This window comes from Hippocampus bargibanti, linkage group LG03, assembly GCF_051943395.1.
Source record: "Hippocampus bargibanti isolate YZ-2025 linkage group LG03, ASM5194339v1, whole genome shotgun sequence".
NCBI lineage: Eukaryota > Metazoa > Chordata > Actinopteri > Syngnathiformes > Syngnathidae > Hippocampus > Hippocampus bargibanti.
The window spans coordinates 14439714-14455305 of NC_142736.1; the positions used below are offsets into that span (position 1 = coordinate 14439714).

At 41.4% G+C, this 15592-nt stretch overlaps 1 protein-coding gene across 14 annotated transcripts in view; it reads left to right on the plus strand.

Moving 5' to 3' along the window:
- neo1a (neogenin 1a) overlaps positions 1-15592 on the plus strand; it is a 175679-nt gene that overhangs the window by 144216 nt on the left and 15871 nt on the right. For 12 of the 14 annotated variants that reach the window (XM_088992117.1, XM_088992123.1, XM_088992120.1 and 9 more), the window contains exons 9-17: positions 1026-1180; positions 3399-3547; positions 5026-5164; positions 5452-5501; positions 8401-8545; positions 10402-10512; positions 10599-10793; positions 11742-11837; positions 14283-14515. In XM_088992117.1, coding sequence (XP_088848243.1) covers positions 1026-1180; positions 3399-3547; positions 5026-5164; positions 5452-5501; positions 8401-8545; positions 10402-10512; positions 10599-10793; positions 11742-11837; positions 14283-14515 — 1273 coding nt within the window. The remainder of the gene's footprint in view (positions 1-1025; positions 1181-3398; positions 3548-5025; positions 5165-5451; positions 5502-8400; positions 8546-10401; positions 10513-10598; positions 10794-11741; positions 11838-14282; positions 14516-15592) is intronic. The other 2 variants (XM_088992122.1, XM_088992131.1) reach the window with 1 other exon arrangement.

A 15592-nucleotide genomic window follows, 5' to 3' on the forward strand; every position in this document is an offset into this window, starting at 1 on the left:
TAAAGGAGCTCAAGTGCTTTTGAAGCAGTATGTGTTTATTAATTAAAGCTAATTATTTCCTCTCAAGGGGTTTCATTGCAATGAACAAACACCAGCACCCCTGAAAAAGACGCAGACTTTGGTGCATGTTAGTTCCAGAAAATTAAAAGTGTAATTTAAGTGGCTAAAAGTAGTTTTGTTTCTGTACTTGTGTATCTGTTCTTGATTCAACATCCTGAGTGTTATACATTCTTCATTTCCCTACACACAAAATGAACTTGGTGGTCAGAAGCCTTGAGACACCTAACAGTCAATTTGCTAATCATTGAGGACGTGGGCTCGAGCTTCCAGCTTCGTTAGACAATTTCTACGATTCTATGCTTCCAATTTTGACTAGGCTCACTCAAATGAAGTCCCATAAAGGCATGCTAGACCACTTTGTTGTGAAATAAGTACAGAGACCTGGCGCCCAACACTCAAAAATGACCGTGTCAGAAACATTCCAATAGTCACCAAAATTATGCAGAAAATTGTCCTACAAGAATATGTGTTACAATATCAAAGGGCTATTGTGAGTGCCCATTTCTTTTCCTCTTTCCTCTTGATTTGATTGACAGATTCTCTCAATACTTGCATCTATTGCCCATGATAATAACACACTCAACACAATCTGTGCTTTGTGAATTCCCCATTGATTTGTGTTTTATTATATTTATGTATATTTTTCATGTCATTCATAACTTATGAGAATTCTATCCAAATATTGTTCAGTCATTCTGAAGTTTGAACAGTTTTCCACAACAAACAGTTTGCTTTGTGTGTGCCAAATGACCATTTTATTGCCCTTTAATCAAACTCTGAGTAAAATGCTCCATCGACCACGGCCATCCAGTCGTCTGCTGCCACAGGAAATGAATCACTTTAGGTCATTGTGAATGTGACGCTGTCAATGTTTGTGATTCCAAATCAACTGTTGCGAATGTAAACTATCACAGTGACGAATACAGTTGGGCTAATGTGTACGTGTTTATTTGTGTCCACATCAGGGAGCGAGTTGTAAATACAAGCCGACCAGGGGAGTTGCAGGTCACCATCCCGAATCTGATGCCAGACACCAAATATCGCTTCAGGGTTGTGGCCCACAACATCAATGGCCAAGGAGAAAGCTCTGTGGGGCTAAAGGTGGCCACCCAGGCTGAAGGTGAGGCAAACACGTATCCACCCACATGGGCACACACACACACACACACACCACATGGGAGCCTGGTCTGTGTGCTCAGTAAATAGGAAGCGTAATGAATAAGACAAACTCCAGCAAGCTTTTTGGAAAGCTACTTGTAATAGCTCACAGAGGAAAACAGGATGCACTCAAAGGAAGCACACAAATGTGCAAATAAACCGTCATCCGTGCAAATATTCACCGGCATCCATAAACACAAGCTTCAAACAGGCTCCCACTACCGAACACAGTCACACATCCCCAAGCCTTTTTAAGCTCGGCCACCCAAAAACACACCAGAGAATTTCCGAATTCTCTACTTGAGAGCTGCCCAGTGTTTACCCCAAAGCATTTCTGAAGTCTTCATGTGCTTTCGCTACGCAAATAAGCTTCTGTGTTCACACTGCAAGAATCCGAACAAGGGCGCGGAAAATCCTACTGGACCCTCCGCACCCTGCCCACCACCTTTTCCAACTACTCCCCTCAGGCAGGCGCTACCGATCCATGCGCACCAAATCCAGCAGACATTTAAACAGCTTCTTCCCCCAAGCCATTAACTCTTTGAACTCTTCAACAGTAGCCAAAATGGAACTGTATAGTGCTACTTAGCAGTTTTTTTGACGACGATACTAGTGCAGCGTGTTCTACCGGAAACAAATTCCTTGTATGTTCTACATACTTGGCAATAAAGATGATTCTGATTCTGATTCTGAAGTGCATCCCCCAAAAATGATCTGCTTTTGAGTCCCTCATTAAAATGTTTTGAGTGGAGGAGACTTATGAATCGTAGAGGAAAATGGGACTTATTGATGCTCTTTTCCCTCTTTGTTTGCGGAGGTGTCATCCCCTCACCTTCACCAACGGTGCACCCACTCTCATCTCCATGTATAAAAGAGTGGTGAATGGAATTTCTCTCCATACTGGCTCTTCTGATGTTTCTTAGCTCCTGGCAACATTTCACTCCCTGTCACTTTCTCACTTAGTCACTGTCTTTAGACGCATGTTCTTGCTTAGAGAGATGGCAGATGAGTCAACAAAATTTAGTTCCAGTGGGAAGCTGTACAATAGGGGACAGCAAGCAATGGGGTTTACCTGGACACACCATATTTCTGTCTCTTTTGAGCTCTTACCGGCAAATTGGAGATTAAGCTTTTGATCTGGTGCCAACACAATACCAGTTTTTCGGCAACGGACTTAACATGATGCCGGCACTTTCAGACAATATGCACACTGATAAATTGCAGTCTTTCTTGCGTGTCAGGAATATCTGCAGCATTGCTTACGAATATAAAGGATGGAGACGTGTGCTAGCATCCAAAGGTTACAAGCATAGTTGGAGTTCCAATTATATTTTGATATTCTTCCTGTACTCGAATGCCAGTCTAAAAACTGCAGTGGACGCATCCGTGTCATTACATAGTGTCAAACAAAATGACTTGCAGATTCACTTTGAAGAATATGCAGGACGCGATTCTTCACATCAGCCTTCACATCCAACATGGTTTTGGGCCAGGCCGTGCAGCTGTTACTGCTTCCATACTATCTCAGATTAATTTGGCCATGTAGCAAACCAAGTCACACCATCTTTTCCGAATATGTTTTATGTCTTAGTGAGAAAGAAATCAATGTGAGCGTCTATGAACAAACCAAATAATAATTATTCAGAACCTTATTTTGTTCATTATTATTATTATTAGTAGTAGTAGTAGTAGTAGTTGTAGTTGTTGTTGTTGTTGTTGTTCGTTAATAGTACTAATAGTAGTAGTTTTTATTTATTTATGTATTTATTCAGTTTAAATAGCGTTAAACTTTGGAGTTGAATGATATGTTTTTGACTGACCAGTCCAGCATGTTCCCTGCCACTCACCCTTATGTCAGCTGAGTTCTTTCCTGTGACCCTAAACGGGATTACCACTTTAGAAAATGGATGAATGGTGGTGAGGTTAATTCGGCCGGCAGTCAAAGTTGAAGAAGAGTAGTCTGATGACTGCAGTAGTTTATTCGGGAAATTCAAACGTGCGATAAACCTATGGTTTATCGCATCCATGAGGAGAAAGGTCTCATTGCACTCTTAGAAGTGGGCAATTGTTTTTTGTTGTTGTTGTGGTTTTTTTTCTTTCCAGAAGTTAATTGACACCATTCCATACATAAAAAACTCAAGAATTTAAAGTCCTCTTGTCATTTGTCATTTGCTTTCCAGTTCAAGTCCCCGGCCCGGCCCCAAATGTGCAGGCGGCATCAAATACTCCAACCTCTGTCACTCTGAGTTGGGACAAACCGGTCACGGGCAATGGAGAGATCCTCACCTACAAGTTGTATTACACGGACAAAAGCATTGGAAATGAACAGGTTAGTTCCACACGACAACACATGCTTCCCTTTCGGAGATGACAACTGGTGTCATTTGAAGACAAAATGGTGGGTAGTCATTTACAACGCAGGTTAGTTCCTGTGGCGCCGATGCGCAGAATTTGTGTGTTGGAACATGTCAAAATATACAGTATGACTAACCAATACTGGGGTACCACTCAGGTCAAAGATATGAAGACAAATGCATGCGAAGCATTCCTTAGCCATGAATAACTGTAATAACCTGATGACGCTGTGACCCCCTTTGCGTGAAAATATAGCAGTGGTGTTGTGAGAAACGTTTTGAAGTAACGTTGATTTTAAATTTGCTTTCAATTGGTCAAAGTAATTGTACAACAAAAAGTACAACAACACACGCCAATGGCTGCACATTTTCGGAACTATTTGAGCACCTGTTGATAATCATCTCATAAATTTTTACTATAATGTTTATGCTAATTGTATTGCTACGCTTAGTAACATTAATCATACATTTAAAGCCCAGGCTTATTTTAATACTGTCAAAAGGCCATGGAAGTAAAACGTCGGCATATTTTTTTCTGCAGGTAACTCTGTTTCGTCGGAGTACAATACAGAGGGTGAGATATTTAGTCAGCCCGAGCAGCTGCCGCATGCAAGCCAGCGAGGCATTAAAAAGCCTTTAATATGATAATGAATGAAACTTAATCCGGTGCATTGAGTAATGATGCCTCAGTTCCCTGGAAAAGGGAGGTCGAGATGAGCTGGTTAAAAATCGAGGGCTGTAAAGAAACGAACGCAAACACCGTATGTGAAAAAAGTAAATCAGGGCGTACTGTACTCTGGAATCGATGAGAAGGTTTCTTCAGCCGTCATCTGTACAAAAGTGAAGGTTTTCGGACGTTTCGCCTCCTATCCAAGAGGCTTCAGTTCGCTGACGAAGCCTCTTGGATAGGAGGCGAAACGTCCGAAACCTTCACTTTTGTACAGATGACGGCTGAAGAAACCTTCTCATCGATGGACCACTCCTGTACGACTGAGAGCTTACACAGATGTACTCTGGAATGCAACTTGAAGTGCAGAGTTGCCCTTGAAATCCATCACGCCAAATGAAGAATTTATAATAAGATTTCGATGAAAGCAAAGTTCAGTTTTGACAAACTAAGAACTGAATGCAAATGGGTTTTACGAAATTTAGGACAGTTTGATTCAATGCAGCGTAAGAAAAATTAGACTCTCTCCTTTCATCAGAAAAAAAGAGTTGATTACTCAGTAATATGAGACTGGAGTTATCTGAGCTTGAAATCGGGGCGGCTGTACAAAAGGCAAATGCTGTCGTGGGAGGGAAAGACATTGCCAGAGGTCTGGCCAGCGCTTTATCGGCGCTCCATGCCATGCTTTTCAATACCCGACTAAATTCGGGAATGGCAGTGAATGAGTTAAACCTTGCAACACAAATTTTTGAAGAGACTATTCACATGCTTCTCTCTATTTCCTAGGATGTTGACGTAAATGGTTTGTCATACACCATGACGGGGCTAAAGAAGAACACACAGTACAGTTTCCGTGTGGTGGCCAACAATAAACACGGTCCGGGTGTCTCTACGGATGACATTATGGTCCGCACACTGTCTGATGGTCAGTCGACACACATTTGTACTGCCAATTATTTCATTCCCCTATTTAATGAAGTGTGTAAAATATCAGAGACAGTTCTCATTATGATGCAATGCTGCTCTGTAGTACTGCAAAGTACAATCATAATAATAATCATCGTGTTATAGTCCTCCTTTGCTCACACAGTCAATAAAATCTAAGCATTATCATCTTCCCAAAGGCCGCCATTTCCATGCAGCCCTTGTATTGATTTTCAGAGTGAGTGTCACTTTTCTTCGATGCTTATAAAGTTGTTTTCTTCCTCGCAGTGCCAAGTGCTCCTCCTCAAAATTTCACACTGGAAGTGCAAAACTCAAAGGTAAGCCTCTATTTAAAAGGTTTTTGTGTTTTTTTTCTCCCTGAGCACTAGCTGCTCATTTTATGAAAAAAATAATTCTCTGCCAAGAGTATGCCCGCGCGCGCGCGTGTGTTTGTGTGTGTGTGTGTGTGTGTGTGTGTGTGTGTGTGTGTGTGTGTGTGTGTGTGTGTGTGTGTGTGTGTGTGCGTGTGCGTGTGTGTGCGTGTGCGCGCGCGCGTGTGCGTGCGTGTTTATGCATGTGTGATTAGTTGCATGACACAGACCCACAGCCTCAGCTGTGTAAGAGGGTGTGTGAACCCTTATTGATCGTCTCATCAGTCGCAGGCTTGGCTGTCAAAGTTTATTTCCTTTGTATCACGCTCCATCAGTACCCTTTCAGCTAAAGACATGTTGCCTGAATGGATATGAAAGTCTTAAATATTGCAGACAAGAAATAGAGGAGATTTTAAAAATAACAATGAAAAATCTATGATATATTTTTTGTCGCATCTAATGGCATTAGTTTTACACCAATAATAATAATAATAATACATTTCATTTATAAGAGCCTTTCACGACTCTCAAGGTCACTATACAGTCACAGGATAAGATTTTCTGTGGGTGAGCAGCGGCAGCCACACGCGCCAGTATTTACTCAACCTGGAATAATTCAAATAGATAGAAAGTTAGTTAGCTAGCTAATAGATAGCGAATAGAGAGCTAGCTAGACAGCTAATAGCTAGCTCGCTGGATAGCCAGCGAACTAGCTATGTAGCTAATAGATGGCAAATAGTTAGGTAGCCAGCTAGATAGCCTGCTAGATAGCCTCTTAGGTAGCCAGCTAAATAGCCATTTGTACCATTAAACAACAACAACAACACGAATAATCCAAGATTTGTTTGTGTGGAATGCAATTCCCCTAATTTGGTTAATGGGACATTTTGGTGTTAACAACCTCTCCAACAATTGGTGAAACCATATGATGTAGAAATCGTAAAATTATATACACCGTTGATTCGACAGGCTGCTGAGGTGGCCGCCGGCTTTACAACAAATGGCTGAAAACAGGAAGCTGCCCTAGATGGCCTCTCTTTTGATAGATTACCGTACATCTTCAGTGAGAGGGCTGGAGGCCTGTTCATTGCACACTTTCACAAAGTGAGCGATACAATTTTCGAAAGATGTTGCTTACTAATGATATTTGAGACGTAACGTGTAAATCGACAGCCTGGAAGCAGAGGCGAAGAAAGACAAGGTGCATGCGCTGAAAGTAAATGTTCCAAGAGGGAGGCCTTTTCTGATCACTGCCTGTGCGAGAGAGGACCGTCAAAGCAATGCGGAAAAAGAAGCTGTTGAATAATCCCATGATGCACACGCGAGCAGCTTCAGAAGGGAACCGGGCCACATGTCTGAAGCAAGAGTCAGTTGAGATTTGAGTTCTAGAAAACAACAGGTGCCATTGTACATGTTAAAAGTAGTCCTTTGGTAGAAAGGACCAGCATTGTTTTGCCTTGGTCTCAAGGCAGAACCAGCCCAATTTAAGTGTGAAACAAATAAACTGGCCTTCTTTTGTTTCCACACATCTTTTAAAGGCTTCATTTTATTTAGTTTGCAAACAGGACTTTTGGAAAAATGATCGTATGTTTCATACTTTCTGTTCTCGCTTCACTTTCTTTCCTTTCTGAACAGTCATTTCAAATTTGTTTCCGAGTTTGAAGAATAGACAAATGCGACCTGCTTGACGGCTGGCCGATCATGTAAAATGAAAAATACGCATCTTTCCATTTGTTCCTTTTTCCCAACGGAAGTGGAAGGGGGGTGTGCGACCTGCATTGAGCCTTTTGTGCATCAGTGTGACAGTGGGGAAGCATTAAAGAACTCTGCTCATGCTGAGCTACCCCCACGTGTCTCTTTAAACACAAAATTCCGATCGCATGAATCCCACCATGACATGCAAGTTTGCAAGCAAAATTCACACCTTGAGCTCCCGTGCCTGATTTTTTTTTGTGTGGTGTTCACACCACTGTCAAGACAATATAAATGAGTTCACTTGATGCCTCTTTCCCACAATGTGGCACCATGTTGCCTGACCATGGCTTTTATTTGGCACACAAGTGTCAGTGCTTGCAAGGTGCCCACTGACAGGCCCCAACATATTGCGTTTTTTTTGCTACATAATTCTCATGAAGCTGGGACATTGTGTCCAGCATAAATAAAAGCAGAATATTTCATGCAGCATCCTGTACGACTTCATTGGAATTGGAATTTGTGAATCATAGCTCTCATTAGAACTTCCATTGTCCAAACCACATGTAGTTTTTTCTCCAATAATACAGTGAAGTAGAGTGTAAGACACATTTTAAAAATGTTTTCAGGCAGGGGATAAGTTTGTATTTATGCACTCTCATGCGTTCAGCCCGTATCTCACAGTGGGGCGATGGTTTGCAATGTTGTGTCTGCGCATACCAAATGTTGCTGTTGTTGTTTGTTTATTTTATTTTTTTCATTGTGGTTTATTCACGGTCACTCACCGTCACAAAGACATTGACCAACAAGTTTAACGGTCTCGCATTTTTTGTTGTCGCGTGAAAATGTTGAACATGTTCAAAATGTAATGGTAACACTGATAACAAAAAAAAAATGCGCCATGTGCACACACACTTTCGAACCTTTGCCAAGATGGGATTTAGAAAATCAAATTGTTTTCTTTGACTGTCTGCAACCCACCTTTCTTTTCGCACAAGTTGAGAATCACTGACATTGACCACTGATGGTCGCTCATCAAGTAGATTTGTGTGCAAATGTGTGTAACAGGACCAAACTAAAATGAACACCTACAAGCTCAAATATCACAATTTACAGTCTTATCTATGTTCAACATATTTTTATGATTGCATTGACTCTCATTTGCCCTTCATAGAGTATCGTGCTTCGGTGGCAGCCGCCACCCTCAAATTCCCAGAATGGAGAAATCACTGGATACAAGATCCGATACCGGAAAGGATCGCGCAGAAGTGAGACAGCGGAGACCACTAGGGGGCACCAGCTTTCCAAGCTCATTGATGGTAACAAACGCTGACTGGAAGGTTCCACTCGGGTCGTTTTAGTTAATAAACTCACCGTGGTGTTTGATTGCATTTAGATATTGGATATACCGCACGCAGTAAAATCTCAGTAGTTACACATAATCTATTCCGAGACACTTGGTGAACATTGATTAGTTATGGATTCCAGTTTGTTCCAGAGGAAATGTTACAAAAATTGATCCATTCTCGGGTCAAAATGTCATCATCACGCAACTTTCATTTGCTGTACAGACAATCTGGTAATGACTTTTGACATTGTCAACATGCGTTAAAATCAGTAATATGTAATGATAAAACACAGATTACTGCTATACAAATGTGTGATATGATGGTACGTTAACTCAGATTGACGGTGTACCCCTCATTGGCACTATTAAGAGGTATTGTTTGGAGAAACTGCTTTATCTTAAAATTATATACCGGAATTTTCGATGTATAAGGCGCACTGGAGTATAAGGCACACCTTCAAAGAATGATACAAGTTTTCCAAATATGATATATAAATATCCAAACGTTTTCCAAATATAAGGCACACCACATTATAAAGCGCTACAGTAGAGGCTGACGTTGCGCACAACTTAAGCTTCTACAGAAGGAAAATTTAGTCAGTGGCTGATGACAGTCGTTACGAGACCAGTTGTGGCTCAATATTACTTCACATATAAGGCGCACCTGCGTATAAGACGCAGGGTCATCTTTTGAAAAAAATACAAAAAATCAATGCTCTTGGGTGTGCCTTATGTAATGATATGAGCACTTTGTATTTGTACCGAAATCGCTTGCACAAAGCAACACACCCAATACACCGGACAATACGGTACATAAAAAAAAAACAGGTAAATGGTACTATCCTGAAACATATGATGAATGAATTGAATTATTTTCCAGAGCATCTTAAGGATTCTCAATGAGGTGCAAGTCTTATGGGCAATTCATGTGTGGAAAAAGCAAGGATGTTCGCTGTTCTTTACTTTTGCCGTCAGCTGTTATCGTTCATTTGTTTGTTGGATTGGTTTTGGTGCACATAGATTTTGTTTTCAGCATGGTAGTGCGGGGAGTTGGGTGGCCCATGGCCTTTTTAATGTATTACCACATGAATATGATCTTAACATGTATCAGCGTGTTTGCATGATCCTGTTCCACTCCCCACGGTTATCACCAAAATCAATCTGTGATTAATATTAGATGATGGCTTAGCAACTTTAAAGTGGCATGACCTCCCACTGTGCACTTGCATCAAAGAGAATATGCACTTAAAAGTTGATTCTACCCTTTCTTAAATATTCTGGAGGCATGAAACAGAGGGATGCTTGTTTCAAATGCATTTAGAGGGAGCTGTAGGCTCGGAGGCACGGAGATTGGCAGATTTTTTAAGATACCCCAAGGGTGGCCCAGAATAGTGCAAGGAGTAAGTATCGACTGCAAGATGAGTATTTGGACAATTTTACAATGTTCTTCTTTTTCCGAATGAGTAAAGCAACAGATCATTTGTCAGTAGTCTGTCATGAATACAAATAACGGCACGTAGTTGTGAAACTGGATCGAGACTTTTCCAAATCCTTTTAGCTTTTTTTCTTCTCAATTTCCAGTGAGCTTTTTCTTTTGACACAGCTTTCTTCAGTGCTGCATATATGTACTGATCAAAACTGTTGAAACCCATGTGGAAATCTGAAATTTCATCCCTGATGTTTAGGAGAAGGGAATACTGTGGTACCACATGGTGAGGCAGGCTTACATTTTTTTCTCACATACATTCTACAGAGTGGTTTGGTGCTTCCGTTCAAAAGTATTTGCGTATAAATGCAAGTCGTTAACACTTTCCCGCCCTGTTGTAGGACTTGAGCGTGGAACAGAGTACTCCTTTCGGGTGTCTGCCATAACTGTGAACGGCACGGGCCCTGCTACTGACTGGACTACAACAGAGACATTCGAGAGTGACTTGGATGGTAATATTCAGTGCTTTACTTTTTTTTGTTCTTACCCAGACTTGCGCGCCTTCAATCAATGTTTTATTTGGCATTTCTTTTGCCAGAATCACGGGTGCCAGACCAGCCGAGTTCACTTCACGTCCGGCCACTGGTGAACAGCATCGTGGTGAGCTGGACGCCACCAGAGAACCAAGACATCGTTGTACGTGGCTACAGCATTGGCTACGGCATTGGCAGCCCTCATGCCCAGACCATCAAAGTAGATTACAAGCAGCGCTACTACACCATTGAAAGCCTTGGTAAGAAAAGATCATTTATGAGGAATTAGAAAGAAGATATTCCAAGATTCAAAATCTAAATGTAATTGCCAGGTGTGTGCGGTGCACTTTTCAAAGAAGTGATTTGTTGACTAATTGTCACTAAATAACACCGATGGGTGTTTGTGTCTGACAGCACGAACAGACACTAATAAAGACCTGTGGGAAAATTATACTGTGAAGTCACCAAATATGCTGCTCATTTTAAAAAGATGCAAATTTGTTAGGGTTTCTCACGCAAAGATAATTAAAGTGCAGCACCGATTTTATTTATGGTGGCACTTTTGAGGATTAATGAACACTGAACTTCTTCCGTGTGTTTATACCCACATCAACATGAGACAAAAAAGATTTAAAGGTGAAATTAAGTCAAAGAAAATTCTTGACATCAGTATTTGACGCATGCCCACTAGTCTTAACACGGCATTCTGATTAGTATTGATTTTGAATATAAATAAACCCATTTTTCATCCATCTCAAGGGGTGGTCATTTTCCCCCTTGCTGTCCACTGAAAATGACATCACTGCTTAATAGGCTCAGGTAACAACTAATCACAGCTCACCTGTTTGTGAGTTTGAGCCATGATTGTTCGAGGACCTAAAAATCTGACTAATGCTGACATTATTTGTGATTGCAAGAAGGCCAACGTTGGAAATGTTTTATATACTGTAGTGTGATTGTCAATCGGTGGGCTAAGTCACATGGAAAAAGTCTCTTTGTTTAGAAACGTAAACCTTTGCCATTCATGGTGGCAAATTGCCCCTTTATGCATATTTGAAGCCTTCATGGGGAGGCAAGACAAATTATTTTATTCAAATGCCCTCTCTAGCTAATCTCGCCTTTATGAGTTGCGAATCTCTAGAGTTCTTGATTAGACAGCTGCATAATTTAAGATTGCTCAACTCCATCTTTGCATCTCTCTTGTTCAGACCCCAGCTCGCATTATGTGATCACACTCAAAGCCTTCAACAACGTGGGTGAGGGGATTCCTGTATATGAGAGTGCCATCACGAGGCCACAGTCAGGTAGGAGGTTCACAAATCTACCATCGAAAAACCCGCAGGAATGATTGACGCGTTTATATTCACAGCTTTGCTGTTAAAGTTGTTAAAATATCGGAATGTCACTTTAGGTATACTTTCACAACTCAATTTGATTTGCTCTGCAAATTAACCATTGGCCACACCTCTGTTTGCTACGGTGCCTTTTGAACTCATTGTGAACTTTAGGTACAACAGTAAACACAATTTAACTCATTCACTGCCATTCACAAATTTATTTGGGAATTGACAATATGACAGAGTGCTTTCCCGAATTTGTTCGGGTTTTGTTTTTCATGCTTGGTTGCCGATAAAGCGCTGCCCATGGCCTCTGGCTGTTTGTTTCTTTTCCACAATGGGGCAGCATTTGCCTTTTTTCCGTGTTCCACCTTCAGCTGGTGTTAAAGCGCTATATAAATCAACATGTATGTATTGCATTGTATTTTGGACATTTCATGCTCATATGACTCCAGACCCATATAATTTAGGAATTAACTCTTTTTTTTTTGATGAAAGAAGAGAGTGTAAGGTTAATAACGCTGTATTGAATGTTTATGTAGTCCTAAAACTCAATATTCTATGGGTCCTGGAATTCAAGTGGCAATGATACAAACCCTGGCGTTGGAGTGGACACATTTGTGTCGTCTGGCAGTGAATGAGTTAAGCATTACAATTTTAAATAATTATTTTCCCATCACTTGAATTGGTTTATAGTAGAATGCAAAGATCCAAATGCCTTTTTGGCAGAGTTCGTTCAAGGTCGCAAACGGTCGCAAAGACGCTCGTCAACAATTGTGGTCTCGGTTTTTTTTTTCTCTCGAGCATGTTTGAAATGTGATGGCTGAACTGACTCTGGAGAGGTAGGTGTATGGCCAGATGTATCACACAGTGCTGCATTTGCCTCAATGGTATGTTATATCGTTATTTTTACTATCCCTCCGCTGCCCCAATATGACAAGCTTGTTAGAACATGCCATACATCTCAATTAAAGACCGAAACACACGTTTCAATCCAGTGTTCTCCACAAATGATTTTCGAGTGTGATTCTGTGAAAGCAGACTTCAGACACACTTTGTGTCAGTGTATGACGATAAGTTGCATGGGATCCCTGGGGCGTCCCAAAGGGGGGTCTGCACCCTCCCCCCTTTCAAATCTCGACTCGCAGCTCCCTGCTCAGCCTTGATGGCGCCACTTTGTCTCCTCCGTATCTCTGTTGCAATGCTGAGAGGGTGGGATACTAGATGACATGAATCACATCAGCATGCTTTGAGGGCGGATTGGCAGTCTACGTGCACATCTGCACAAGCCTCTCTGTGAGCTTTATAGGTCCTACTCGCATCCTCTTCGACACACACGTGCACATACACAGTGCTGGAACACTCAGACCCCCCGTGGTGGCTTTGGGATCCAAACGTTTCCTTTCAAAGTAGAACCAAAAACCTTCCACCATCGACTGGTGCTGCATCCTCGGGGGTGCGTTCTTTTCCTGCCAGTTTGTTCAAGTCAGGATTAAAAAGACAAGCTGACCTACATACTACTTATACTTTGGAAACATATACAACTGTGGAAAAACTTGGTGAATCTGAGTCGTAGGAGTGTGTGGTGGAGCATGCATTGTAACCCTTGGACTAAATGTAAGGGGGAAGGATGGACTGAAAGTTAAAAGAGTGGAAAGGCACCCTCTTCAGTATTTAAGTACCGTAATACATTTGCAAATAATGGGGACTCAGTTTTCCCAGATTTGGGTACAAAAAAGCCGCAATAGTCTCCATAACAGCATGAATCCTAGGGTCGCCATCATGCCCCATAATACAAAGACCTTGGAACAGTGAATGGAGTCATGCGGGGTGAGGACCAACAGGTGGTTGAAGAGAGTCATCACGGATGACTGCCTAGAGTTTATTCTTTTATCACGTAACGGGTTGAAGATCTTGAAGAAATCAAGCACACGCTTCAAGGGTGGGCGGCCCGCCCTTATGTCAAAGAATTTGCAATAAAAAATGAAACATTTTACATTTCTTACCATGTTACTGAAGAACATTTGAATAAAAGTACATAAAATATATCTCTGTAATCAATGAGGCATCTCTTCCCTTTCCTCACAGTAGTACTAGATATTGATACCACGCGCAAACCTTTAAAGATTGTAGATTTGTCTGATGTTAGAGGTCAGTATCTGTTTTTCTAATAGAATCTTTTCTCTTTCTCTTCACCCTACCCAATCCCATGTTTGTTGTGCTTCTGTTTGGTTTTGCCTTTCACCCATCCATTCTTGCTTTTAATTTAATAATCTTATTTTCCTGGCTGTCCGTCCTACCCTGCACCCCTTCTGGACTGCCGCCCAATGACCATGCCATGCATTTCTTCGTGTTATAATTTGCCCATTTTAATGTATGCACTTGCATGTGGGTTTACTGCCTGATGGGCAGACCCCATAGACCCTGATGTTGACCTGTACGAACTCTTCCATGCTCCATACACCCCAGTACCAGATCCCACCCCTATGATGCCACCTGTGGGTGTTCAGGCTTCTGTGCTGAGCCACGACACCATCAAAGTCACCTGGGCGGACAACTCGCTGCCCAAGAACCAAAAGATTACAGATAACCGTTATTACACGGTGCGCTGGAAGACCAACATCCCTGCCAACACGAAAATGAAGGTAAGAGTCTTGTTGAGTAGCACATACTGCATATCGATTCATGTTGTTTAGCACAAGCCTTAAGCCCCTGATACCTTGTGTTTCTTTAAAGAAAGCATTTTGATAAAATTGTCTAAAACACAAATGGCGGGTACCCCAGGGGTGCAAGTGAATAATTCGGTGATTGGTTGAGAGAACAATCGGCCAAGTGAGGCTGGCAGAGCGTCAGGATGAAGGATGAAACTTTCTAAGAAAGCATCTTTTTTCGATGCAATGCAGAAAATGACACTTACTGCAGTAGGAAAAATGTTGGGAGGCTTTCCTTGTAATCCGCCAGATTTTGCTGCGTCACGGTTGGCCTTATCCGGTTGCACAGCCATGAAATTAATCAATCACCATGGATTTGTTGATCTTCATTGAATTCAATTATGGTCAAACTGAACATCTGCCTCTTTATAACAAATTTGCTAAATTTATTGTCCAATCAATTGTAACCATTAAAGCAGCCCCAATCGATTGTTTCGCTTCACATAAATTGAATCGCACACTTTCGTAGTCACATGACTCAAGTTCTGAACCTCCAGTCAGTCCTTCTTCAAGAATAGGTTGAACCACTTTTTTTCAATTTGAGGGCATTGCCATAGATTGACGGCAGGAGGAGGAGATTGAGGAAAAGCATATCTAGAAATGTTCAGTGTCTACAATTTATTTTGTTTTTCACAAGATGCTTTCGAATGCTACCTAGGATGACTGTTTCCAATATTTGTTCTTCATTTTTATTCACATTTAGGATGTCGTACAACATGTACTGTGGACCCCCACATAGACACAGTTCGGCACCTGCGGGTGCATTATTTCCACAGGATTTGTTTTATGTATTTAATTGTGGCTATTTATGTATTTTAACTGTCGGGGGGGTTGTAAACCTTGTTTTTATAATTATATAATTATATAATTATATAACACCTAATTATTAAGAATTTTGTGAGGGTTTAAAAAAACACATTTTGCTTCAATGCAATTATCATGATCATCAGTTTTTCACTGATTAAGGTTATTCGTGGGCTGACACGTTTCAATTCCGCTGCAAACAGCGGG